At 31.4% G+C, this 27,402-nt stretch overlaps 2 protein-coding genes across 2 annotated transcripts; both read right to left on the reverse strand.

Moving 5' to 3' along the window:
* Nucleotides 1-410: 410 nt before the first annotated feature.
* On the reverse strand, nt 411-5,066 carry LOC113401227 (dynein regulatory complex protein 9-like). Its single transcript, XM_064217891.1, has 9 exons — nt 4,911-5,066; nt 4,459-4,499; nt 3,962-4,032; nt 3,619-3,787; nt 2,839-2,985; nt 2,409-2,514; nt 1,857-2,051; nt 1,052-1,183; nt 411-648 (listed from the first exon to the last, which is right to left on the reverse strand). Exons 1-9 carry the CDS (start codon nt 5,007-5,009, stop codon nt 430-432), a joined length of 1,179 nt encoding a protein of 392 aa, XP_064073961.1. The 5' UTR covers nt 5,010-5,066; the 3' UTR covers nt 411-429.
* A 687-nt stretch (nt 5,067-5,753) lies between these two features.
* Nucleotides 5,754-26,501, reverse strand: Hph (HIF prolyl hydroxylase). Its single transcript, XM_026641037.2, has 7 exons — nt 25,590-26,501; nt 22,810-22,929; nt 18,806-18,886; nt 11,387-11,526; nt 9,979-10,095; nt 9,234-9,295; nt 5,754-9,063 (listed from the first exon to the last, which is right to left on the reverse strand). Exons 1-7 carry the CDS (start codon nt 26,454-26,456, stop codon nt 9,035-9,037), a joined length of 1,416 nt encoding a protein of 471 aa, XP_026496822.1. The 5' UTR covers nt 26,457-26,501; the 3' UTR covers nt 5,754-9,034.
* Nucleotides 26,502-27,402: the final 901 nt, after the last annotated feature.

A 27,402-nucleotide genomic window follows, 5' to 3' on the forward strand; every position in this document is an offset into this window, starting at 1 on the left:
CTTATATATATAAAATGGAATAATATCCAGTTTAATCGTTTTTATAAACCAGAAGAAAAAATGAGATTTAAATTGACACCTACTTACTTTAAGAAATTTTTGAAGTTGCATTTTTCACTTATTTAAAAAAAGCTAAAAATCGTGATAACTCAAAAATAGTCCATTTTGAATTATGCATATGAGAGTTAAGATTATTGCAAATAGTAATCACCTCTTAATGGCAATACGTCGAATTACCATTCTATACCTATATTACGTTATTTTAGGAAGGTATTGACTTTTTATTTCGATAGCTTAATAAAGCTAAACTATCATTGGGAATTAGCTGAATAGGTGTAGTTGTATTTAATGATGAATTATAATAAGTAAATAGGTCTAACAAATAAAATTATATAAAAATAAATATTGATTGTTCAATGTATTGATATTTTATTTCTTTTTTTTGCCTGACTTTTCTTCTGGTTTGGGTGCCTGCCCCTTCTTTTTAACGACTTTATACGGTCCCAGCTGTTGTCGAACAAGGAATCCGCGCCACCACGCCTGAACTATAGTTGCAGCATTGAACATATTTTCGCGGTATTGCCGATCCGCTTCTCTTTCATCCTTGAATTTCTTCCAGTTATTAATTGACTCTTCGTGTTTCACAAGCTAAAAAATGTCATATGAAATATAAATCTGTAACATATTTTATGATGAAGTACTTAATATATAAGTGTATAATGTATATACACAAAAATTTTAAGATAATAGTAGGTGATACGTGTATTTACTGACAAGGCACAAGGTCCAAAAAATAACGCTGGTCGAACATGTGGTTAAAAAACGAACATATTATTTGTACCAATATAAATCATTCTAGACGAAAACATAAATCACGAGTGTCATATTTTTAATGTTTATCTGTTTTGAAATAATTAGCTTTAAAAACTTACAAGAATAAGTTACCTATAAAAGTATAAATAAATTATAGTTATAAAGCGGTCTAACAACTTCGAATATCTAAGTCGCATATATATATAAATAGCAAAATTCTAATGAATACACTTCTCACCGTTTCTTCCAGTTCTAATCTCTTATCACAAATATATTCGTAGTCATTCTTCTTCAACTGTACCTTTAGATCCATACGTTCAATATCTTTGTCGTATTTACCCATCCAGTATTCAACTTCAACAAGGACTTCCTAATAAAATTATAGTGTGTTATATAACATGAGTATTTTCATTGCATTTGAATAGTAAAACTTCAAAATGTACCACGGCTGGGCTACGGCCACCTCTGCCTTTAAGGAGGTTTGGTTCTTATTACACGCTTCCCCAATAGGATTGAGACTAAGTGGCAGATTCGTCACACGCAGGTTTCATGAGCGTGTTATCTTTCACCACCGAGCACGAAATTAGTTAAAAAGATAAAACAAGAAGGTAAATGTGTGAAATTTCAGTTAAGCTTTCTCAGACTTGAATCCGCGATCTTCAATTAAGATTCACGTGTTCTAACCCAGATTTGAGATAGCTCTTACGTTGATTACCTAATCTGAATACAAACAGTAATTATTATGAAGTATGTTTTCAGTGTCACTATTTCCTATTTTTTAAATTACTAATATTACATTAGGAAAATTACAGTGAAGGTAGGTAAGTGGTCACCATGACTCTATAATTTTTTCACAGAATATGTACATATGTATAAAATGTGTCGGAATGCTTGGGGACTGAGATATCGTATCCCTTGTATATACATTGGCTTAATGTCCCTTCGAATGGAAATACAGCGACGTGGTACCAGAGATCGATTCGAGTACCGGATTCCACCAGTAAGTTAGCTAATAGTATTTAAATAATATCAGTTAGTCTAACGTTGATTCTAATATTGTTCAAAAGTTCGATTTCAGTATGGACGCGTTGTTCTTGGTCGGCTTTCATCTTAAAATATTCAATGGTTTGATTTGGCATGAGCTCTTTATCGTAAATCATCTGGACATGTTGTTCTGTTCGAGCTCGTTGCCAGCCAAGCACGTAGCGGCTCCGAATTTCCGAATTTAATTCTGCATCCTAAAAATATTATTATTTGAGAGTTAGAGAGGGACTCAGGACACAGAACCCACAATGCTGTCAACGTTTTTTTTTGGGAATATATTTCAGTCTTTAGGGCTGGATGAATTCCTACTAATATTATAAATGCGAAATTTTATGTTGGGTCAGCTTAAATAGAGAGCCCACAAAATAGATCAGTATTGTTCATCCTAAAAGGCATTATACTTTTTCACTTCGATTAAGAGCCTCTACTCAAAGCAACCTGCATACGCCAAGGCAAGAAAAACGGGACCAAGCGGGAAAAGACGGTCTCCATATTATAAAATTAATCAATCGAGCAACAGGGATTATTTATTCTTTTAATGAAGTACTTACTTCTAAATTCGTTTTGAGGAGTTCGATGTCAATGTTAGTGTCGTATGTTATGGATTTTATATGATTCCTTTGTTGGCGGAGCTGCCGATTGAGTTCTCGACGCAGGCTAACAACATTAAACTTTTAAAAATAATGAATATCCATTCAAAACAAATGATAAAACTACTTAAATTTGTGTTCGTTAATTTAGGTACATGCCATATATACAAAATTTAATGATAACTGCATTAAAGCATTAAATTAGTGGATATATATAATATAAGATCTCAACTTAAGCTCAAAACCTCTGTTAGTGAAGTGGAGTCTTTATCTAGAGAATCTAAACCGGCGTTTAATAAATGACGATTCAAAATGCTTCTAAGAATCAAGCAGTTCTACTTTTGGAGTCAAATTTAATTTTATCAAAATGCATATTCTGCAATATTCTCACATTCTGTTATTAGATTCCACTTCAATGAGGTTCTTAAGATGACTTTGACGATCACGAATCCTGTTTACGTTTTCATGCAATGCGTTGTATTGACAGTTTATTGAAAGATCCAAGTACGTGTCATGCAGAATCTTCAGAACTAATAACCTAAAAAACGATTTATAACCAGAGTTATTTATTAAATATAAACATTTCAATTGTAAAACCTGTGTGGGTACACATCAATTATTGTACCTCCAAATAGTAATTATTTGTGTTTTGCTTGGTTCCGGTTTGAAGAGTCAGTGTGTTTTATAAAGCACGATAAGATTATAGTATTCCATGGTTGATGTTAATGGACAGCTTACAGAATAATTATATTTATTTATAGTGCTAGTGTCTCTGGTTGTTGGTGCTTACCATTTGCTTGTCTGTCCATTTTTTTTTATTTTTAGCATGCCAGTTGACACTAACACTTCGAGAAAGACAACTCATTCCTTACACTACCAGTGCCCCAACATTTCTTGAATCTAAAATGTTGTTTCTACTCCCCTTTGAATTTTAATTACATTGGTTCGCTAATTCTTCAATTGAATAATATTGCATAAATTGAATTGCTTTAAAAATATTTTTTTTATATCATAGGAAGGCGAACTGGTAACTGGGCACCACTGCCCATAGACTTTAGAATTGTAAGAAATATTAATCATTCCTTATATTACTAATGCGCCACCAACCATGGGAACAAAGCAATTCTATTAAAATTTAAAATAAAAATACTTTCATTAATATCCTACCGACCTGTCCGATTGAAGTTTTTTCAGCTTGTATTCGAGATTGCCAAGTTTTTTAGGATCGATGTCGTCCAGCTCGTCTATCACGGTCTTCTGTTTGACTCCGTATTTACGAGCGAGGTTTTCTATCATTTCCGTCTTCATTTTAAGTATGCGCAGCTCTGAATTTATTTCAACTGAAATATTGTGGAGATATTAAATACATTAAGAGTATTTAAATGAATATACAGGTACTTTATGAGACCACTGTGAAAATTAGTGAACATTAAGAAAATAATTTTACGCTTTTGTATCATATTTACAAAAATGGGGTAAATGTGAATAAAATAAAACTATAATAACGTATGTACAGAGTATGTAGAGCTGAGAGATGATGTCCTCCAGTGTAGTAGCGAACAAGCTCGCCATAAAGAAGGGTAACCTAGAATAAATGCTCTAAATTAATAAATACTAATTGAGTAGATAGTGTATTTATGAGTTTCGAAATCTATCCAAAGTAATTTTATTTTCACCGCGGATCTATTGTTATTTTAATTATAATTAAATATTTAAAATATATTTAACATAAATTTGTTTATAAATTTTATATTATATTGAAATCGTTTTATTGAAATACCACAGTATTTCAATAAAACTTTCGTAAATCAAATAGGTTAGTAAAGTGTACGTTAGGATGATGCTGTGGCGTACGTACGGGAGTTTTTTAATATATATAAATTTGGCTCTATTAAATTAATGATCAAGGTCCTTGACCCAGGCTGATCTCCGTAGATCCAGAGCTGGTCAGATAACTCATATGGTAAAGCTAAAACGAACAGGATTTTTAAATTATATAATTTGATATTACCAATTGGTCTCCTGTGTAATTTCATCACGTACTTCTTGGTCCTGTTAACGGATATAAAATAAAGTCTCGTATTAAATATATCAGAAGAAGCATAAATAAATATTGTGTGTAATATTACTAAAATCAGAACGAAAACCCATTCATCCATCAATTCAATTTGCTCTTGATCCTGTTAAGAAGAAATTTTAGAGCCTTCCCACTTCATTCCAAATTCGGGGGGTATTCGAATTTGGAATGAACGACGCATTAATGCACGTTGGTTTCACATTTTTTCCCTTACATATTAATACTAAAATGACACACTAAAACTGAACTCAACTAAAAAATATCTGTCATTAACAGTGCTTGCCAAGACTTGATTCCGCAAGTACTCCTTCCTAATAAGTCTAATTACTTTAAATTAATAGTCTTCTACTTAATAAGTCTATAATGTTGTAGTATTTTTTTATTACTTGGGTTTTCGGGTCTCGTTCAAATGACTGACTAAGATCGCTAGCACGTCCCCGCGACGCTTCCACATCACTGATTTTATCATGTCGAGAGGAAATCATTAAAAATAAAATATATTAATATTTATTAAAAGTAAATCAAAAAAATTACAAAAATACATGTACAAACGACACTTCAAAAATGATGGGCAAAAAAGTTGCCATGATTTTAAAACTTAAAAAAATAGTTACTGTTTAAATTTCGATTCCGAACCTAACTTATTTGTGTTTGAAGTTTCAGACAGTGTTTATAAATAGAGAGATCCTTTTATGGGCCTGGCTTCGCCTAGCTAAGTTCTTATGGCTACTTGAATCATTAGAAGCAACACTTCGTATATTTGTGTTCCGGTTTGTAAAGTGAATGTGCCAGTGTAATTGTAAGTTAACAAGCACTAGGGACATAACGTCTTTGTTTCGGCGGTTGTTAGCGCATTGAAGATATTTGGATTGAATTGTTTCTTGTAAAGATTGCCAAGATAAACTTTATAAAAAAAAAATTGCAATAACTCATTAATTGTTGTATATAAGATATTTTTTATTAGTTTATTTTAAATCGTTTTTTGATAATAACATTTATTAACAATAATTAGGGTAATTACTGAGTTTATTGTATGACAGTTCCGATATAATCGACATTGCGATACGGTAGTTTCACATTTATTTTAGTCTTATAAAATGTTCAAGTGACCTTGAGAGTATTTTTAAATATTCATTTATTCATACTTGTATGATTAGATTTTCGATTAAGTAGGTTTTCACACATTTATTTTTTGTCTTGGGTGGATTATAGATTAAAAAAAAAGCATGTATAAAAAGAAAAATTTAATACCAGATGTGTCCACAACTTAATTTATGACTTGAAATAACTTTAATTCGTTTCAAAAGCTAATAAATAAAACAGTTTTTTTGGACAACACTGAATCTTACAATATTTATAACAAGCTATAAAATCACAAAATAATAAAAACGCTTTCATGACAAAGCAATATTACTTAAAAATTACAATTTAAAGTAGGAATATAATCTTAACAAATGTACCTATGTAATATATTTGTATAAAATTCAATACTATATTTTTTACACACTGTTTGTAAACAACACACTTAATTATAATGAAATTTACAAAAGTACTGTTCTGCTGCACATGGTGTCCGTAAGTGTAGCCGGGACTTTATTCTCGAAATAGCCGAGAGAGTGAGAAGAGAGATAGCTTGGCGTTAAACATTTTCATTAACTTTGATGAGAATAATTAATATTTGATAATTAGTTAACTTATCCTACCTGGCTACACTCAATGCTCGTGACAACATTTAAAATGACTTGTCTGCTATCCTTTTTTAACCACACACGTGAGAAAGAGGAGGCTATACTTTTAAAGACCTGTCAATAATCGAGATTATATAGAAAGACAAAGTTTTCTTTCTCATATTGGTTCCAAACACTTTATACATTTTTTTTATTATTCGCACAAACAATCTAAATAAAATCCATTTTATAATTATTTACAAAATAAGAATTGGTAGACAAGTAATTTTTTTCGCTATAATTACAATAAAGACACAAGTTTTTAGTTTTTCTTTATAACGACAGATTGGAACAAAATAAAAAATATATAAGTCTGTTGGCAGTTACACAGCTAACAAATTTTACATAATTCTTTTTATTTTCTAATCATTAAAAGTTTATGACAAATATAACAAAATCGTGATTTATACAACTTCAGATATAAATTAAATCGAACACACTTATAACTTTAATTTTGACAAACCGATACATTTATCTGATTAAGTCGTTACTAGTTAATAATATTCAAAATAATTATTCACTAGAGGAATACTGGCTTTGAGCCTTACTGATACAAATCAAATTTCACTACATAAGTTGTTATATACAGTAAAAATTAATACAACAATAAATATAGCTATATAACAGAAAATCTCTAACTATATTGAATTGAAATTTTATTCAGTCTTAAGTTATAAACCTCACATGAGTATGAACAGATCCTTTCTTTGAAAATTAATAACATGGAAAACACGGAAAAGGCAGAGGGTATAAAGACAATATTCATTGGGGCATCTAAAATTATATTAAAGATGTCCCATATGATGAAAGAAAAGAAAATGTACCATACAAAGCTGACAGAAAGGAGTTTTAAGTGTACCAAAGATCCAAATCCTCTCGCTAGCACGATGATATTGCTCAATCAAAAATACCCGCCAGCTATCTCCGCAAACGAAGCTAGAAAATACAAGGTCCCGAGGGTATTGATGGCTCAGAGAAGTGATAATTATAGAATTGCTGATTCTCACTTACAGAATCGTGTTCTCGCAAGAATTTCGACTCGATAGTCGACCGACGGATCGTGAGGTTCCAAATTACAAATTAAAGAGGTTGACTGATGTCTTGTTTTATGCCCTTTTACGTTACTATAGCGCTAATTGGAGTAGATCAGCTATAAAGTGGTGTCCTCCTATGTTGCAAAGAGATTTAGTCAGGGCACATCAGATGCCCAATATTAATTATCTGACGTTCTTATACTGCTTCACACACAGAAACCCGAGGCAATCTAGTGTTGGGGCTTTAACTTTCTCATTGAGCTGATCTCGCAGCTGACAGAGGCATATTCACTTATGATGACAATTAAGTCTTACTTTCTATATGGGATGAAAGTGCCTAGCCACTGATAAGATGACACGGGCAGAGCTGATGTCTAACATCCTAGAGGGATATAGACTCATTTACCCTGCAAAGCTGAGCTGGAGGAAAAGTGTGGGACTATTGAAATTTGAGAGGTACGCGATGTATATATCGGTCGTTCCTTGTACACAGCAGCAAGAGATGCTCATGTAGCAACATTAGCAAGACACTTAGACGATCTAGCAAAGCGTATCCAACACCAGGGTAGAAATGTAGTCTTGGGTAAGAGACGGCTAGAAGCTTACGAGGAAGACATTGTTTGCTCCGAAAAGAGGAAAGCACAGGAAAGTCAAGAGTCAATTCTAGAGGCAACAACTGACACCTTTGAAGAGACCACAAATTATTTTAAAATGGAAGAGGACGTACAAATTTGAATAAGTTAATTTTTAATTTCATGAAATAACAAAAAAAGAAAAATTTCATCATTTACATTACAAACAAATTATAAACGAAATCTATAATGCTATGAATGTTTTAAATTATTGACTTAATGACAGTGATTGTGTTAACTGGGTGCAGGAGATGTTTATAATACTAGTATGTTTGACATTTGCCTGGTTTTTTTTTTTTATTCCTCTACTATTCCACGTATTGTCCATTGGTGGATACTATGAAAGATTTCCATGTGTCGATATACAAGTTTATTACAATCAGAAGAACGATTTGAACGAATGGAACAATGAACAAATGTATGTATAAATGTATATATAAATAGTCGATTAAAAATATAACAGACATCAGTGTATCGGCTCAACTAAGAATTGCAATGAATGACTCATAATACTTAAGAATCAACTTAAATTATTTTAAGCTACTGCTAGAAAATATATTACAACGGTTGAAATGAAAACAATTAATTTCAACAAGAATCGATTTTTTACATTTGATATATTTAAATTGTAGGCCGGTTTATGGTTTCATAAACTTTTTCGACATTTCTAATATTAAAAAAAGCACAAAACCAAGATAAATCATTTATAAATACACATTTATATTGTTCAAGACTTGTGTTTAAATAATTAAAAAAAAATCCTTATTATTTTACATTGAGAGATTTCAACAAATTCTTTGATGACGTCATCATATACTGGATGGATTTTACTAAAATTTATCTGGTTTTATGTTTAAAAGTTTTTGTATTTTCTTTTACAATTAACATTTTAATTTATTCGTTAATATTAAAAATACGATAACTTTTTACACCGGCTTCTAAGCTCATCACTTTATCACATTGTCATCTCAGCAACCATAGACTACGAGTTGCGCTACCCATCGTTCGATCGACTCGGCCACGGCGCGGGTCGTGTGTGAGCACTCTATGTGTATGACCTGTAACTAGTGGCAGTTCGCTACGAGCACGCGACGCGCCGGCCACCGCGCACCCAACATCACTTGCTCGACGACGGTTGCCCGCGTTCTGGGATAGTCATTATGATTATTGTAAAAATTAAATATCGACTCTAACGAAATAGTACAATAATGCATTGTCAAATTGGGTTAGTTAAAATAAAACATTTGTTTTTAAAATTTGGGTAACGAAAAAAAAAAATCACGTTAAAATTGAATGTAAAAATAATAGTAACTTACTGTATTTTCTAACTGCTTCTTCTCGTTCTTGAGCATCGAAATACCACAATGTAATTGCATATCTGAAATTAATGTAATAGATGTCTACTTTAAAATTTCTCATAATGGTAACACTGAAATGCATTTGCAAACATTCAAAGAAAAATTGAGTGTTACATACTACAATATATATTACAAATATATAGTAAATTACAAAAGTGCGCATTTAGTTACATTTCCGTCGCTTAAAGGGTGAATTAGTACCACAATAAAATGCTGTATAAACTGAACTGGAACTAGGATATTAAAAAAAACTAGGCAACTTAAAAGTGAACAAGACTGAAGTGAACCTTCTGGGCAAACGATTAGTTAACAAATTTATTATTATTAGAAAGAAATATCATGTTAAAAATATTAGGTATTTTTAATTGCTGAAGTTTTTTTTGACACTGTCATATAGACCGATGAGGAACTTGTTAATTTTTTAACAAGTTAGTGATGAGGCAAGGACTATTCATTCTTAAGTCCTCCTAGCCGACATTTGATCACAGCGACCGTTCTTAACTATTTATGGACCTAACTAAGGGACTGATCTTAAGACCTTATAAGCTTGCCACTAGAACAATGAGGTTGTCCGTGAAAAATGAAAATAAAAAGATATATATCTGTGTTTACTTTGACTTTGTCAGCGTTTTCCTGAACCCTTGCATGAAACAAAAAATAAATGATTGGTCTTAAAAAATAAATGATATTTATTAATTCTCACCTAGTTGCGTACGCAGGTTGTACCTCGTGTGGGTTTCTTCTATCTGACCAGAAGAAAAGCATTCTGTCGAAGATCGGCGCAATGTCTGCCACTTGATTCGTACCTTCCGGGAACACCCTGTAATAACAATAAAATAAAATTTAAACAGATCTGATTCTTTTTGTGTGGTGTTATATCAGATAACATATTTGTGCAAAATTAAAATATTAGGATAGCTATATCCTTTACAAGATCTATCTCAAAAATTATACAACTTATAAAAGTACTTAATAGTCTGATTCCTTTCTAAAGCTGTTACCTATAATGATGTAAAAGTTCTATATCAATTGGATTCGTTTTTGTTTGAATCCAAAAAAACTAACCTCTTTATAATCATAAAATGATTACCAAATTAACATGTCTTTTAAGCATATTTGTATCACAGAAATCCTCTAATTTGCCTTTAGAACTCTATTGAGGTTATAGCTTCCATTTTTATAATCGAATTAATAATACTAGTACGTTAAAATATATAAATTGTTTAGCTTTATAACATAAAATCATCCAAAATATCGATCACTATTTGAAACCGAAAAAAATCATGGTATGTACATGTATACAAGTAAATGAGATTCGAGACGAAGTCCTTGGCCTCGTTCGCGACATCAAGGTTGCTTAAATGCCATAGAAAGAGCAATACACGGAATTTCGCTCCGCAACCGAATTAATAAAGCGAAATCCGTTGACGAGCAAAGATAGCCGATATAGTTCGACGAATTAACAAACTGAAGTGACAACGGGTGGTATCCTATCGAAGGACTGGTAACCGATGGGGAAAAAAGACCTCAAACAGAGACCAAAGAAAACAGAACATAACGCCCCGCTACGGGCGATCTGAAGATCTAAAGTAGAGAATTGGAACCATTGGATCCAGAGGGCACTCAACCAGCCGAAATTATCATCGATTATGAAGGCCTATGTCCAGCAGTGGAGCTATAAAGGCTGATGGATGATTTCCTCGTATAAAAGAGCGCAGAACATTTGAACGCGATGAGAACAAAATTAAATGGTTGATTTTTTCGTGTATTGATTTGCGTGCATGTTGGTCAGATATCGGGGAGGGGGGGGGGGACTAGACCGGTCTTTGAGCAATAAGGCGCGGAAGAAACAAATAATCTTAGAAAGAACATAACATGTACATGTATAGATTCCATAATAAAGGAGGTTTGTGATTTTGTACGCGTTTTTCTCATCGATAGCACAGGATCTCCTATTTTCCTTCTACAAAAAATATCAAATTCTGTGGTCACCCCGGGGAATATAACCCTGTTACCCACACCATAATCGGTACCAAGACGGTTTGTTGCATTAGAAACATGTGTTCTATAAATACAGTTCCAGAACGTAATCGTGTATTTTAAATAGTTACCTAAGTAAACCGCCATATCGCTTGACGTCCCAATCAAGGTTTAGGTAGTATATTGCCGTTATGCATCGGCCATCTTTATTCGGGTTATCTACATGTTTCACATAATGGCTGCCAGATCCTGGGTAGCAGGCCACCATTGCCTGCGAATAAAAGATTAAAGTTATAACCTATACTTTAGAACAACGTTATCTTCTATCCCATCATCGTCATAAACACCACTGCTGGGCAAAAGCTTCCGCTCTTATTGAGAAGTTATGCAGGTTATTCCATCACGCCTCTGCAACGAAGACATATGTGGCAGGTTTTCATCTGATATATGTAGGTTTACTCGCGATGTTTCCTTCACCGTCAAATACGAGATAAATTATAAAGTCAAAATAAGCACATGGACACTTCTGGAATCTTCTGTTATGATAGAACCTTGAACCACCTCATGACCATGGAACCTCTATTTATTTTAAGCTTCACGCACCGATATAAGTGGATATTCTCGGTTCATGATGAAATATATCAAACCTGAGAAGAGAAGAACTGGCGAAAGAAAATCAGTTTTTTTTGTTTTAATTAACAATTAATATATTTTCATTTGATTCTCTTCATATAATTAAATAATATCTATATAACATTCAAAGTTTTTTAACCCAGTAACACATTTTTGGAAAACTCGTAATATGATGGATTTAAATGTCAATTTAAAGGTATGTGACTGAGCAGATTCGATTAAGGTGGAAATTCCAAGCAATGATAACGAACGTACCTAAAACTCACTAGTGGCTTTGCACGTGGTTATGTGTACACTTACACTTTGTCTAAATGCCTTCACTTTTGATTTTTTTTTCAGTCGATGTAGTGAATGAAGAGTTGTGTGTACCTGAATTTATTTGATGGCTTTCTTTCTTGCTTAACGTGTTAATATTAATTATTATTATTATATAAATTTTTCTCTTGCATTTCGGAAAGTAATTTAATAGTAATCTTAATACTTATCAATGACTGTATTACAATACAACAATATATGAAACATCTGTATTCTTTTTTAAAATAAATTATATTTCAGTGGCAGAAGATCATAAGTTTCATAATTTACATGAGTGTAAGTGGTGCTTTTTGTTTAATTCTAGGTTTTCAATCTACAGAAACTACCGATTACTTCGAAAATATTTCAAATTACAACAGATTTGTTTTGCACATTCAAACGCAATAAGTTTTCCTCTTAGCGAGCAATGTTAGTTAAAGGAATGTAAGTACACACTATATATATATTTATATATTTCGTAACGTGGGACTGTGATGTCCGTTAGGGAATTCCCTCGAGCAAATGAAACTATATTCATTGACATCTCTCGTACTCGTACTATAAATAGAGTATGAAAGTCTCATTTTCCTTGTAAACTATAAACTATACTTTTATATTTTACGTTACTATAAGTAAAGTTTCTCACGTTTATTTGAGCTATAATTGTTGGGTTTTGAATAGTTTCAGTTTACTTGAGATACGTTTTATGTAAGTTTTTAAACAAAAATAGTAAGGTTTAAAGCTTTGCTCTATCAATAACGTTTCTATCCTTCAAATATTAAATCTTACTAACACTAATTGAATAAACAAGCTCTACATTAAAAAAATATCAATGTTTATTTATGCCTCCTTGGTTTGCTCGCTCGATGAAGCTGTGAAATTCCCCCTTCTCAGAGTAGATACTATGCCTATGCGACAAGATTAATATTAAAAATAAACACTGAAATAAAATGGACGTATGAAACTAATTGCGATTAAAAGTAACTAAAATTTCAGTTGATGCTAAAACTATTATGATCAAAAATTTACATAAAACAAAAGCATCCTTCTTATTCTCATAGATATATGTTTGACTTTTTCTTCGTAAAATACAGAGAGAAGAATTTGGGAGAGTTTGTTAGGTGGATCACAGTTTGTTTTGTTAAATTTATCGCAGGCCAGTTAACTTTGGGAACCACTTATCTATGGTGTCGACAAGTATTTAGAAAAATAAAACCGTCTTTAAATTCTAGATAAGAAAAACTAAAGCTATGACCAGGCATTTTATAAGTTTACGTTACGATCAACTCGTATCTGGTTTTTCCATCTTACGAATTTATTTGTCAATATTTATATACTTATATTTATTGATTATAGGTATATAAAATGTTTTGAGTTTTATCTTTTGATACAAAAGATAAATGTTTATCTCATTCCATTTTCATATAATCATAACTTACTTATAAATCATTTTAAATATTAATGTTTATATGTATGTTTATTTATTTTAAAATCTAAGTTATAAGTTAATAGTTATTTTTCATACTCTAAGTGGAAAATAAAACTACATGACTTGTATGACTTGTATGTATCTATGATCATATCAAATTTGTCATTAACAGATTCAGTGTGTAAACAGTATGGAGTAATACATAAGTTTATTTTCAACACGATTAAATAAACAAAACTAATTATACCTATTAAGTAAACCTCGATCGTATATTTTTATTTTGGACAAAGATCAAAATTATTTGGTCGGACTAAATACTATTTGCAAATAAAATGACGTATTTTATGTCCTATGTAGCTCTCAAATAGAAATGTAAACAAACCACAGCATAATAACATTGCACTATAATATTATCATTGTAAAGTGGTTCTTATTTACATTGTAATAAACTACAAATTAGTTTAAACAATATATTTCAGGGTCGTCAAACGCGAGCAAGATGCATTCGATATTGTACTGATGCTATTATTTCCGTATATCGTAGCACGTGCGCGTATTTACGTATATTGTATTAGTATACAGGGTCGTATAAAAACTTGCAAGGGGTCGAGAGAATATAGAATTTGAGGTCATTGTACGCATAGTTTTATAAAGACAAAAAGGCGTATAGAAATGATGAGTTTTGGCTTTTAAGCCTTATGGAATCTGGGCGTAGACTAATGGGGTTAAGACGGAATGTATATAGATTGAGCAAATAAGATAAGGCGGAATATAATATATTTTTGATTAAAATACGAGTCTAATTCCAACATTTTTAGTTTTTCCAACTGTTTTTAGTGCACAATATTAGAAATTGCATCGAATATGTAAATTAAGTTTGTTTACCTCTACTCCTTCGTTTGGAATAAGCAAAGGGTTTCTGGTCAATCTAGTGTTTTTACATCGATTTGAAAGGCTTATTAAGGCAGCGATATTCATACCCAAGTGAAAGAATGAGCACTCAAGATTCCATAACAGACAGTGTATTGGCAACCGGCAATGTTAAGATTAACACTAATAATTTTAATGTAACAACTTCTATCAAATGCCTGTAAATTATTAATTTTTTTATAATATTTTTGTATAATAAAAAATATTACTATGTGTAAAATTAGGTTTAGTAACAGTTCATTTATTTCATATATATATATATATATTCATATAGATATAGCAAAAAAATCCACAACAAAACCCTTGGCTTATCTAACATACTGACCTACAAATTTATGGAACATAACTCACAGAACATTATGTTTTATTGGCGACAATTTGCTTACGTAAGCATAAAGATAGCCCGTACCATCGTGCTATCCATATACGGTTTCGTAAAGGCTTCATATTTTAAACTTTTTTTTTAATAAAATAGTTAGGCAAATGTTCCGCCTTGTAAAGGTCATAAATCATCAACTATAGACATTGGCGCTGTAAGAAAAATAGCTTCTAGATGACTCTATAAATTAAGTGCCACGACATACTATCGTAACTTTTCTATACATTTTTTTTTAATAATGATTACGTAGATACACGTATTATTATTGTGAAGAAAACAAAAACTATCGAGATTCTAACCGGTTTTCTATTTTTTATGATATAGGTAGGCGGACGGGAAAATGGGCCACTTGATTGTGAGTGGTCTCCACCGTCCATAGACAATGGCGCTGTAAGAAACATTAACCATTCCTTACTTCTTTAATGCGCTATCAACATTGAGAACCAAGATGTTATGGTCATTCAGCGTGTAGTTATCTGGCTCACTCGCTCTTCAAACCGGTACAACAATAAACAACATAATATTGCTGTGTGGTGGTAGAACATGTGATGAGTGGTAACTGGTACCGACACATACAGGGTTTCACGAAGCCTTACCACCATGAAAACGTAGTTTGTGCGGGTCGGTTTATACATCGTTACGTAGACATTGAAATCCAAATAGCATATTCATATTAACGCCATGACGTCGACGGCGTCGTAACGCAGTAATTTATTAATGCATACGATTTGACGTTTCGGAATTGTAGCAGTTATCAAATAACGAGGGCATTTTGTAGATATAAGTATCACCTGCTTCGGAAACATGTCACGGTCACAAATTACACAATTCACACGTAGACATTTTTTCTCCTTTAATATCATTTTCTTTATTTTAAATTCAAAAACCGTATTTTTAGAAAAAAAATAAGATATACATTTTAAGTTAGGGAAGAGATTAAAAATTGAACTTTAGAGGGCTTGTTTTTGTAGATTCGTTTTTATTTTTTGGTAACAACAGCTATTATCGTTTATGACACAGATCTCAAGATACCGGACGAGATATTAGGGACATTTTTGAAAGTTATATGTAGACTAAATTTTGCATGTAGCAGCAAATGTTAAGAAATTATATAATATTTATAATAAAATATATAAGATATTCAAGCTAGGATTAATAATTATTATTATAAAGTTTCAGTTTAGTTTTGTTTACAAGAGTTTGTAAATTGGCTTACGTTCAAGCAGATAATAGAATCGGCGAACCCGTTTAAATATCTCAATGTTTGGATAATTCGTCGTACGTTGGCAAAGTTAATATTAACAGAATTATTAAGAATTTTTTTAACTCATTTATTTGTTTTTGAATGAGAATTACCTACGTGACTCAAAGACGTTTTTCAAGACCTGCGTAGTTTCTAAAAACACTATAAAGAATATTTTACTAAGAAATAAAATGATTTTTTATATGTGTACTTGTAAAAATCAATAATAAATGTCGAGCAATACACGAAGGACCTTTAGGCAGGGCTACAGTGTGTAACAATAAAGGGGTACTTTACAGCGCGCATGTCGTCACCGTTTGTAAACATACGGGGGAAGCGCGGACGGCGTGTTCATACGGCAATGTTTACAGCCCACCTCCCCCTCCGCCCGTCCGCCCGCGGGCGCCATGCCGTTGATCACGTACGCCGTACGGCCGTACCAGCGCCGCGCATGCGCCGCACCGCCCGCCGCCCGCTAACACTTATCAGTCCGATCCTAAACGATACACATTCACATTTGCCACTGATAACAGCGCAAATAGAAATAGATTGGCAACGGTATACGCTTGTGCGAATCCGTTAGCTAAGCGCACGGCGCCAAACTATGATTAGTTGATGCGTGGGTTTTAGCGTAATCTGCACCAGGTACTATTTTTAGTTATAATGTGTTTCTTTAAAATTACTTTACTGTCATTATAAATTCCTTATGTTTTATTGTATCAATGTACCGACGAGTGTTTTTCCACACGCGTGTTTACAAATAAACATTCATAATGGATGAACGGCATTCCATCGTAGGATAAAAAAAGAAAGTATGCTGCCCTTGCAACCTAGCCCTTGATTAATTGCAAGTTAATTGTCACACCATCAACGGTCATAACGACTGAACAAAGTTATTTTTACGAATAAAAAGTAATGTACAGTTTTTTTTCAATTTAATTAGTAAATTAGTATAAATAATTTTATATGGAACTGAACTTGGTAGATTACTAAGAGTTTTATTAGTATACTAATCAACTCAAAAATATTAACCTATCTTGAAAAAAAGTATGTTCCAACCCTGTAATGGTCATCTTTACAATTCACGACATTGTCGCTTTAAACTCAGTTTACAAATAGGAAAATGCTTCATAAATCAGGATTAGTTTCAATCATTTACACAGAGGAATAAATATTAAAGAACCGCAAAGTCAAGGGTAAACAATAAATTAATTAAATTATTATTTTTGAGATAATAGTTGTTTTTTTACTGTTACAATATTATTTGTTAAAATAGGTTTAATATCTGAACATATTTAATCCTATTTCAAAAACTACTAGATTTTAATGTTTTCCTTTCTGGCAACACTTGTCCTAAGTCTACTGAGTCATTATTCCAAAACAGTATCTCTAGCTTGCTACTGTCTCTTTGATACTTTTTATGTTTTCATTCGTTATTAGAACTAGAATTATCTACGAAATGTAGATTCTTTAGTAGTATGTACATACATACACCTCGTCTACAGTAGTAAAATTTTATGAATGTAGATATTATTTCATCCCATTCGAACTATGATAACCTCAATATCTACTAATGAATACACTCTTAAAATTATTAGAATACTACTATCCATATAAATATCAAGTCTACCGTTGACCGTAATAATCGGAGTAGTTTAACTTAACTTATTATTTTGAGTCTTGGATTAAGACAAAAATTCAAATTTTTTTTTCGATAAAACTAATATATCAATAAATAAAATGATATAATGACAGAATTATAATTATATTATATCATTAAAATAATTCTCAACTTAAGTAAATTATTTAGACAAAGGTGACGACTTCAACAGTCAAAAGAAATTAACATTAATCTTCTATAGTTTATCAATGGAATGTCATTAAAATACTATCCTATTAATAAATGAAATGTCACAGAGCATAAAAGTAAACTTAACAAGCCGTAAAATAATTAGTCAACCGCTTGGAGCAAAGGGCTTTTTTGAATTATGAATTTACTCTGTAAGGTGCTAGTTATTATTATAGTGAGCTATTTATTAACTATACTTTTTAGTGACGCAGATAATAGTAAACTCGTTCAAAAGGAGTCTCGAGAACGAGCCAATTTATATGAAAAAAATTAAATTGCATCATTCGATTTTAGAAAATCCTTGTATCTTATTATAATGGACTATCAATTAAATGTTATTAATAATTATTATTTTCTTTATACCCATCAACGTTGACAGTTAAGCGTCATAAACATTAAGCGCCACGAAGCACATAAAACAGAACTATTCTGTAAGAAAAAACTCGAAACTCATCGCAGAAAATTTCAATCAAATGTCAGAAAGCATTAAGCGACATCATATATATAAAAGGATTTACGTAGTTAAATAGCGTATCTTTAATATTTCACTTGTGACATAGGGAAGTGAGTTCTTATAGAATAACACTGCTCTACAGCGATATATACGTACATATATTGGTGTAATACTTGTCGCGTGTAGGAATCAAATCAGGAACTTTAGACTCAGGTTCATTGATCAGAATGTAGAGTCAGGGTTGTTTTGTTTACATCGAGTTAAAAATAGTACGTACCTGAGTGTCAACTAGACCTTAAACTTATTGTTTTTTTTTTTAAATAATTTAACGTGTCTTACCTTTGTTCTACCGTTAATGATGTAGTTTCCCATTTTTCCGTTGTTGACCATTTTGTTCGCCGTCAGTATTATATTATCGACCTGTAATATAATCAACATTCTATTAAATTAACAATGTTTTAATCAGCTATAATCATTTCATACAATTGTAAGAAGATGTAGGTGAATTATTATTGTGTATATAATTAGTTTATTAATTTATGATATTAATTTATTACGCTATACAATTACACAAATACAATATAATATTCTACTTAATATTTATTTATGTAATAATATAATATACATACACAACACACAACGACATTACACTTCATATATTTATTTTCATAGCAATATTAACACAAAATATTAATACACAAGCGTACTCGGGCGAAACCCGTAGTACGCGGCGAATCGGCCGAGCGACGCTTTTGTTCCGCGTCTACCCGCCGCCGCGTAATATCGTAAGTCGCCAAAGAGTGCATAGCTAATTAGTTAGTCGATCTCTCACGCTCGATGCGATTCGTCTACTAGCCTTTAATATCAAATTGTTTTCGTGTTTAGTTTTAGTGATATGTGTTATCGATTCTATCAGAACTGTTGCTTTCTTCTTCCGTACTCTTTGTTACCTTCTGACTTTTTCTTTCTGTGTTCATTGTGTGCGTATTATACGAGTTACTATCAAGTTGTGGACATTGTTATTTCTTCCCGCTTCACAAACTACGCACACACCTATAAATATTTTATGTACTCGGTACGCACGTAAAATTGTTTATTAAAACAATATTATTATCAAATGTCCTTATTAGCACACATTAGTACATATTAGATTTTTGATCTTAAATCTAGATATTAAAGATTGGATTATACGTGAGTGACTTAATAGATGTTACTCTTACATACATTTGATGGACGTATGACACCTATATGATACGTTATATGATATCAATATGGAATAATCGAAGTCTCTCGTCAAGTTCATATAATCTAAAATACATTATCCAACATAGAAACATTAGGTGCATTTAGCTATTGATTGTGTAAACCTTCACCGGTTCCTAAAATGTAATGAAAGAGAGAGAGAGAGAGCGAGCGAGAGAGAGAGATAGAGAGAGAGAGCGAGCGAGAGAGAGAGATAGAGAGAGAGAGCGAGCGAGAGAGATAGAGAGAGAGAGCTGAGATAGGATAAAGGGGGACGAGGAAGGAGAGAGAGTGCGAGGGGGGAGGTGGTAAGAGAGAGATAGGGGAGAGAGAGACCAGCGAAAAAAGTAGAGCGGGTTTTAATTGTAAATTTTTATAATAAAACTATGTTAAAACAATAAATTTACTGTGCCAAATAGCATTTAGTAAATAATAAAAATAAAAACCCATGATGACCTATAATATAACAGCCTAAGATTTGTTATTTTATTTATAAACATGTTAATACTAGGTACTGTTACTGTGTATATTATAGATACAAAAAAATTAAAGCTATTTTTACTAAAACAAATAGCCACAAATGATTCACATGGTGACAAACATACGAATCACCATTAACTTATTTAACGATACTATCATATTATATACCTATTTTTTTTACATAACTACGCCCTTTCCTTGGTATGTTATTCTTACTATGCATAAAAGGCAACATTACTCATGCCCTTACAATTATCGCAATGTTAATAATTTCCCTATAATCACCTATGTTTAGCTACGGCTAACGAAAGTGTGATGCTGATCACGTCTGCCTCTCGTGAAAGGGAATGGGCCCCTTGTATTCGTTTTGAATGAACGAACATCTACCTAATGCTAAAATATAACGCAATGACACAGTTATTTAAGAACGATTATTTCGTAACGTGCATACGTTTGAATGTCACTTGAATGTTCAATAATTCATGTAAGTATTTTGTAAGATCTACTTGCTATTGTTTACGGATATGTAATCTAAATATAGTCGATCTAGATTACTAGGCTATAAAAACATCTTTTTTCGAATATTATGTTTATTCGTTTGTTTACATTGGGAAGGTTATTGTTTTTGTATATAGGCTATAACCAATTAATAAAAATATATACAGTCAACTCTATTGAGATTGGTCAAATTTGCATTCAAATAATTTTAACCTAATTCTTAGACTTTCTAAAACTGATTTAGAAATATTATTTAACGATGTAAATTAACGACTCGACACAATACCAATGTTAATGACTGTAAGACCAATCACTTATTGAATGAATGAGATATTCCAATAAATAGACATGTGGATCTTAATTTAGGATTGCGGGCTCAAATTCGGATAGAGCACCACTGGGCTTTCAGATACTTTGTGTTTATAACTCGTCTCGTACTCTGAAAACATCATCTAGATTCGATGTCAGGTGAAAATCTGACACGCGTGTGTCCGTGGTGGTAGAATAAGAAGCCTTAGACCATCACCGACCATTTCCGAGCAGTAACTATATTTATATATGTATATGAATACAACGTTGTAAGCGAATGAAAGACAATGCAATCGGTGGCGCCATTAAATCGAATTATTATCAGCTCTTATCAGTTATAGAATTTCTTAAAGATATTAAATCACTAGTCTGGTATTTTATCGTATGTAAATATAATGCGAATTTAAGTAGCACATAAACAATAATAACGTCAAATTCGTTAACAATTTTATTGCTAATCCGTCGAGTTCCTGAGCACTGAGTCATAACACCATGATTATTATTTGAATAGACCAAAAGCATAGGATACGGTTTATTGAATTCGTACGCGGCTTGTCCAGTTAATGAGGCGTTGTTCGCGAAATGAACAGTTATATTGAAGATCCTGTTATTCGTCCTATGCTATGATATTTGTGTTTTATGATAAGATGTTGTCGTATATTCATTATTATTTTATAATTACTACGGGATCTCGAACGATCGTTTTAATGATATAATCGAACCGTGTTTTGCATTTATATTCAAACCCATAGAAACACAACCATAAGGTATTAAGAAATTATAAGAGAAAAACTTTTCTATGTGTGTCATCACTGGGTTGAAACAAGTTTGCACAACATGGTACAATAATATGTATTTTTTTAAGAATTATCTTTAAAAAATTTACATCGATGTAAAATAATGCCCTTGAAATTAACTGCTAATTTATTTCGTTATATTGTTTGACAAGAGGGCAAAAACTTGGGTATAAATGTCTCGCTTTTTTTTTTATGTCATATGTGGCAAACGAGCAGGAGGCTTATAAACAGAAGTAAATTACAAGCTGTGTAGTTCTAACAAAACTAAAAATATAATACAAATTAAAAGGATAATTACGCTAAAGATTATTATTATGAAAAAGAAATTGTTCTATCGCAAGAGTTTAATTAGAACCACAAAAACAGAATCGAACAACAAAGGCTTATTTAGTTACATATGATTAAATAAACATCGTCGTTTTTTAGCTAAGTTTACAATCCAATCGAAGAAAGATAAAGAAACCGTAGATTTATGAATTCCGTTCAATTTGTTAATAGCTCAGCTCTATATCGTACACTTCTAACAGTTCTTGAATAATATATGTTTATTTATAATATCACACTATTCCGTTTAACTACCTACATCCACTATAATTTTACTTTCAAATTTCAGATAACATCTTCATCGACGTTGCAAACGCCATTTTTTCGCAAAATCCATAATGAAAATCATAGATAATTCAAGCTCTCGACCAATATCGCGTCAATTTGATGCCAAATGTTTTTCTTGGCTTTGGTCCCTTTGGTTTGGTTGGAAAAAACATCTACGGTTTTACTTAGAAACGTTGTTTATTTAAACAGCGATTTCTCTCTTTGTCAACATTGATCTCGCCTTCGAAAGAAGACACAGGATCGTTTAACCAATCACCTCCTAAGCAATATCTTTAGTTACAGATGCTTCGATAATAACAGATCATTCGCTCAGAGGAACATAACACAATAATGTAATGGTTATAGTATTATATTATAGGTTAGATTTTTTCATGGTATTGTATGATAGGTTCTTGGAATACATACTTGATTGATGAGCTGTCCTATGTGGAAGCAGTGGGGTTCCTTGCCATCTATCCACGTGATGCGATCGCTCCGTATCGTCTGAGCTTCTGTACTGCCTGGATTTGAGACTAGTTGACCTGCCTGGGAAACAGATGTACAATATACAATTACAATTGAGTTTAATATTCGTATAATATATAATAAGATACGCGGATTTTTTTTTGCTTCGGTGGCGTTAATATGTTAGTAGGTACCTTTTATTTTATCGTTTTGGTGAACATATACCATCAGGTGGTCCTTTGCCAGTTAGTGGTACCACATGATAGTAAATCATAATTAATTGACAACCAAGTCCTACTAAAATAAAGTGAATTTCTATATGAAGTATAAACAGTGTTAAGATTTTAATTTTAACATTGTAACCTTGTGATCTTAATATTTATTTGGTTAACGAACTAAACACAAGTAATTTTTTGGCGATAGCATTACTTAAATTAGTTATATGAGAAATTGTAATAAATAGCAGTGTTTGAAATATGTTTTAAATTACTCATTCATAATCCTAAAATACTTATATTATAAAGGCGAAAGTTTATATGTATGGTTGTTACTTTTTCATGCAAAACTACTGAATGGATTTTAATGAAACCTTACAATAATATAGCTTATACATCAGAATAACACATAGGCTATAATTTATAAAAAATATTGTGTGAATAATACCTGACAACCAAATCCTAAAACGCAAGCGACGCCGTGGGCGAAAACTAGTCAAACTATATTGACACACTTTCATTTTTCTTCAAAAAAGAGTGACTTGTCAATGGTATTAATATAAGGTTACTAAGTCGAAATTAATATACAGTGTACATTTATTCAGATGTTGCAACTGCCTTTATTAGTAAACAAATGTTATATCAATCATATTCATACAACTCAACATATTATGAATCATCTTGAAGAAATCAAATAGAAAACTTTTCGAAATACATCGTTTTTAATAAAAAAACATAGGTAGGTGGTTCTGTACATAGGCCGTCTGATAAAAGTGATAACCACCACTGGATAATCACATAAAGAAACATTCCTTAAATTACCAATGGGCAACTACCTGAAGGATCTAAGAAGATTTGTCTCATGTGCCTGTTATTATACTGGCTCGCTCACTGTTCAAACTAAAACAAAACAATGTTAGCAGTAAAATAAGCAATGAGTGGGCAGCAGAGGTATTTCTTGTTATGCTATGTTAATTATACCCGTGACTTCGTGCGCGATTGAATTTTACAAAAAAAGTTATTGTTGTAGCCTTAGTTACTCCTTAATACATCAGCTATCTGCCAGTAAAAGTCCCGTTAAAATCGATCCAGTCTTTCTAGAGATTAGCCTGAACAAACAGACAGACAAAATTTGAAAAAGTGTTATTTTGGTATATGTACCATGTATACATATGCATTTAGTATAAAGCGGTTATTATAATATTACAAACAGGCACTCCAATTTTATTATATGTATAGATTATATATGTTTCAACTTGTAGTCCATCTTGGTAGATGTTAGGTAACATTTGTGATATAAGTTTAAATTGCAAGCATGTAATATTGCTTCACAGTAACTTCCTGAGTATAGCCAGACATGTTATTGTCTGCATGGCAAGGTATTACTTAATTATATAAAACATTTTTATATTAATTTAATTCAGTTTAAAAAAAAAAAACATCTTATGTTTTTTATAAAATTATTTATGATTAATTTTAAGTAATATGAAAACTGCATATTTATTTCCTAAGTTATTAATATAATTCTAATTAGAAAACCGATAAACAATGTCTTTTAAAAACAATTTTGTTACCTCAGTTACAGAAATATTAATTTACATTAATTTATAATTATTAATTTGAGCAATTTAAAAACCTTTTTTTAGGTCCCATTGATTTTTAAAATTATTTTAATACTTTTGTCGTTACTTTACCTTTGATTGTATCATTATTTAAATAAGTCAACATAACTTATTCAACAAATATCTTGGCAACACTTTATTTTGTAATTAAATAATTCAAAAATTGAAAGTATGTCTTGCAATTCAAGTCCTTCAAGGATGGACCATCCGTATTTAAGTTTATGATCAATAAGTAAAATTAGGCAATTCCTTAATAGGATATTTTTACTAATATCCAATTTAATTTTACTTTCAAAGTTCCAACAACAACTTTGGTGACATTTAAAGTGCATATAATATTCAAGATCTCGACCAATTATATTGCATCAATTCAATGTGGAAGCTTGTTTATTAGTCTTTAATCCTCTTGTGATCGGAATAGACTATACAAACATTGCATTATAAACAAAACAGATTATTAGCATCATATATTTATTTAAATAAATTTATTTAAAAAAAATGCAAAATATTTATTAAATTATATAACTGAAAAGTTGTCTTCAAAATTAGTGTAATTGCACCACATATTTTAAATATCCTTTTAATCTTGACACACAAACATTGCTGTATGAACTGTGGAATGTTACTACAGTTTTTCGATTGACTGCTAGTAATTCTACAGCTTTTTGTTTTTAATTATGTTTTTTATTAATGTTATACATATTAATTGTGAAAAACTTAAAAATAAGGTCTTATTGTATATACTATGTTTATAATAGAAGTATTTATTTAATAAATATAGATATTTTTTCTAAGATTTCTATACTTGATTCAATTCATATCACTGAAAGCTCAATTGTTATGTTAATTATAGTATTTTAAGGTATCAATAATGGTTTGGTAATTATAATATGTTTGTACTTACTGTGAATATTCCCGATCTGTACATTTCTAGAACTTCATTTAATACTAAGAGTCCTCGTTCCTTGCCTAAGAAGTTATTTAACACACATACACCATACTGAGTCATGTCCCTGATAACTCTTTGACAAATTTCATAGTTGGGATCACTTGGGTCCATGTAGTAACTGTTCATCATGTTGTTGAAGGGTGCACCGCTACCTCTGAGAGAAGCTTCAGGGTATTCTCTCATCCTAGGAGGCTGCTCACTAGGTATAGCTGGCATTTTTACATCAGTTTTATTTACCTCCTTCAAAACATTAGACGTACTTGCAGTAGAAAAATCCACTGTACCCAATTGTTGAGCTTTTTCACTCAATATTTCCTGTTCTGAAGATCCCTCGTGAGTTATGGCACTAACTTTAACAATGTTTTTATTACTATATACGACACTTGAAATTACACTATTGTCTTTTAAGTTTGCTTTATTATGAGTTATAATCTCTACAGATTGCGAGGTATTTATATTATCACTAGCAATGTCACTACCCTCTTTTTTAAAGGTTTTCTTTTTAGATTTTTTTAATCGTCTCACTTCGTTGCCTACTAGTATCGTTTCTTCTTTATTATTGTTATCCACTGAAGTGTTAATATTTATCCTTTTTTTCTCATCTACCTTTAATTCTTTATCTTTATGAGAAGATGGTTTTATAGCTTTGTCGTTTTGTAAGCTCTGCTTTTGTAACTTTGGTGCACATTCACTTTTGTGTCTTTTCCAATCCTGTCTTTGATGTTCTGTGTTACAATAATAAATATTAAGACACCGACCACATCTCCGATGAGTCTGCTGGTTACAAACGGCGCAACAAGCAAGTACGCCTTCTTGATTCATTCTGATTCTGAAATATTTCGTGCTAGGCCGGCCCTTACGACTGTCAATTCTAAACGTCATCCCATTTTTTTTGTATATCTGATATGGACTCTGTTACTTTGAGTCGATATCGTAAATATATTTGTTCGGATATGAGCTTGCATATTATATTTCATTTTTAAATGGGTGACAATTTTTCGAATAGCGACTATATTTAAATATCAATATGTAATTGACAAGTTTTCTGATAATTCTAAATTAAAAAAATACATTTTAAGTAGTATAAGAGAGATTTGTTATAGAATTATTTTAGAATTCATAACATAATTCAGAGGAAACATAGTTATTGTGTTTTATTATTTATATATCAAATCTTTAAAAATAATAAATGTTGAAATTATGTCAATTATATATTTTTTTTTCAAATGAATATAAAGTTTTATTAATTTCTATTTATTTATCTAAACCGGTATATTTACAAAATACATATTATTTTACATGATTAAAAAATAGACTTTGTAATATGTAAAAACGTATTTTTTTTTTATTTGTGTCACTAATGTTCTCAATCAGCTTAATGGTTTTAAAACAAACATAAAAACATTTTTTATTTTTAATTAAAATGTACTTGATACTAAATTTAATCAATTAAATGTGTTTTTATCTCAATGATATCAATAGCTAAGCTGATTTGGATAAAATTGAAAAAAATAAATTTTGGTTAGAAGTAAGATAAATATTGAAAATGTTATGTTTATGGTCACATTTTTCAGTTTATTATAATGATATTCATATTTAAGACTAAATAATGGGATTCTAGATCATCAGTAGCTGTAGAAATTTATTATGGCGGTTGTAAATAGTAGTTTCTACATCCATCCTTATCAACCGGTTAATGCCGAATGAAATCTCTCACATCGGCACTAGCCCTAGCAGGACTACTCCCTCTTGATCTCCGCTTCCGAGA

Source organism: Vanessa tameamea, chromosome 19 (assembly GCF_037043105.1).
Source record: "Vanessa tameamea isolate UH-Manoa-2023 chromosome 19, ilVanTame1 primary haplotype, whole genome shotgun sequence".
NCBI lineage: Eukaryota > Metazoa > Arthropoda > Insecta > Lepidoptera > Nymphalidae > Vanessa > Vanessa tameamea.

Coding starts and splice junctions, on each gene's coding strand:
- LOC113401227 (XM_064217891.1), bottom strand. CDS start 5,009: ATGATTTCCTCTCGACATGATAAAATCAGTGATGTGGAAGCGTCGCGG. Junction 3,788..3,961: donor CTCTCAGCTCTACATACTCT/GTACATACGTTA, acceptor ACAATATTTCAG/TTGAAATAAATTCAGAGCTG. Junction 2,986..3,618: donor AAAAAACTTCAATCGGACAG/GTCGGTAGGATA, acceptor ATCGTTTTTTAG/GTTATTAGTTCTGAAGATTC.
- Hph (XM_026641037.2), bottom strand. CDS start 26,456: ATGAATCAAGAAGGCGTACTTGCTTGTTGCGCCGTTTGTAACCAGCAG. Junction 18,887..22,809: donor TAGGACAGCTCATCAATCAA/GTATGTATTCCA, acceptor ATTATATTACAG/GTCGATAATATAATACTGAC. Junction 10,096..11,386: donor CGATATGGCGGTTTACTTAG/GTAACTATTTAA, acceptor TTGTTATTACAG/GGTGTTCCCGGAAGGTACGA.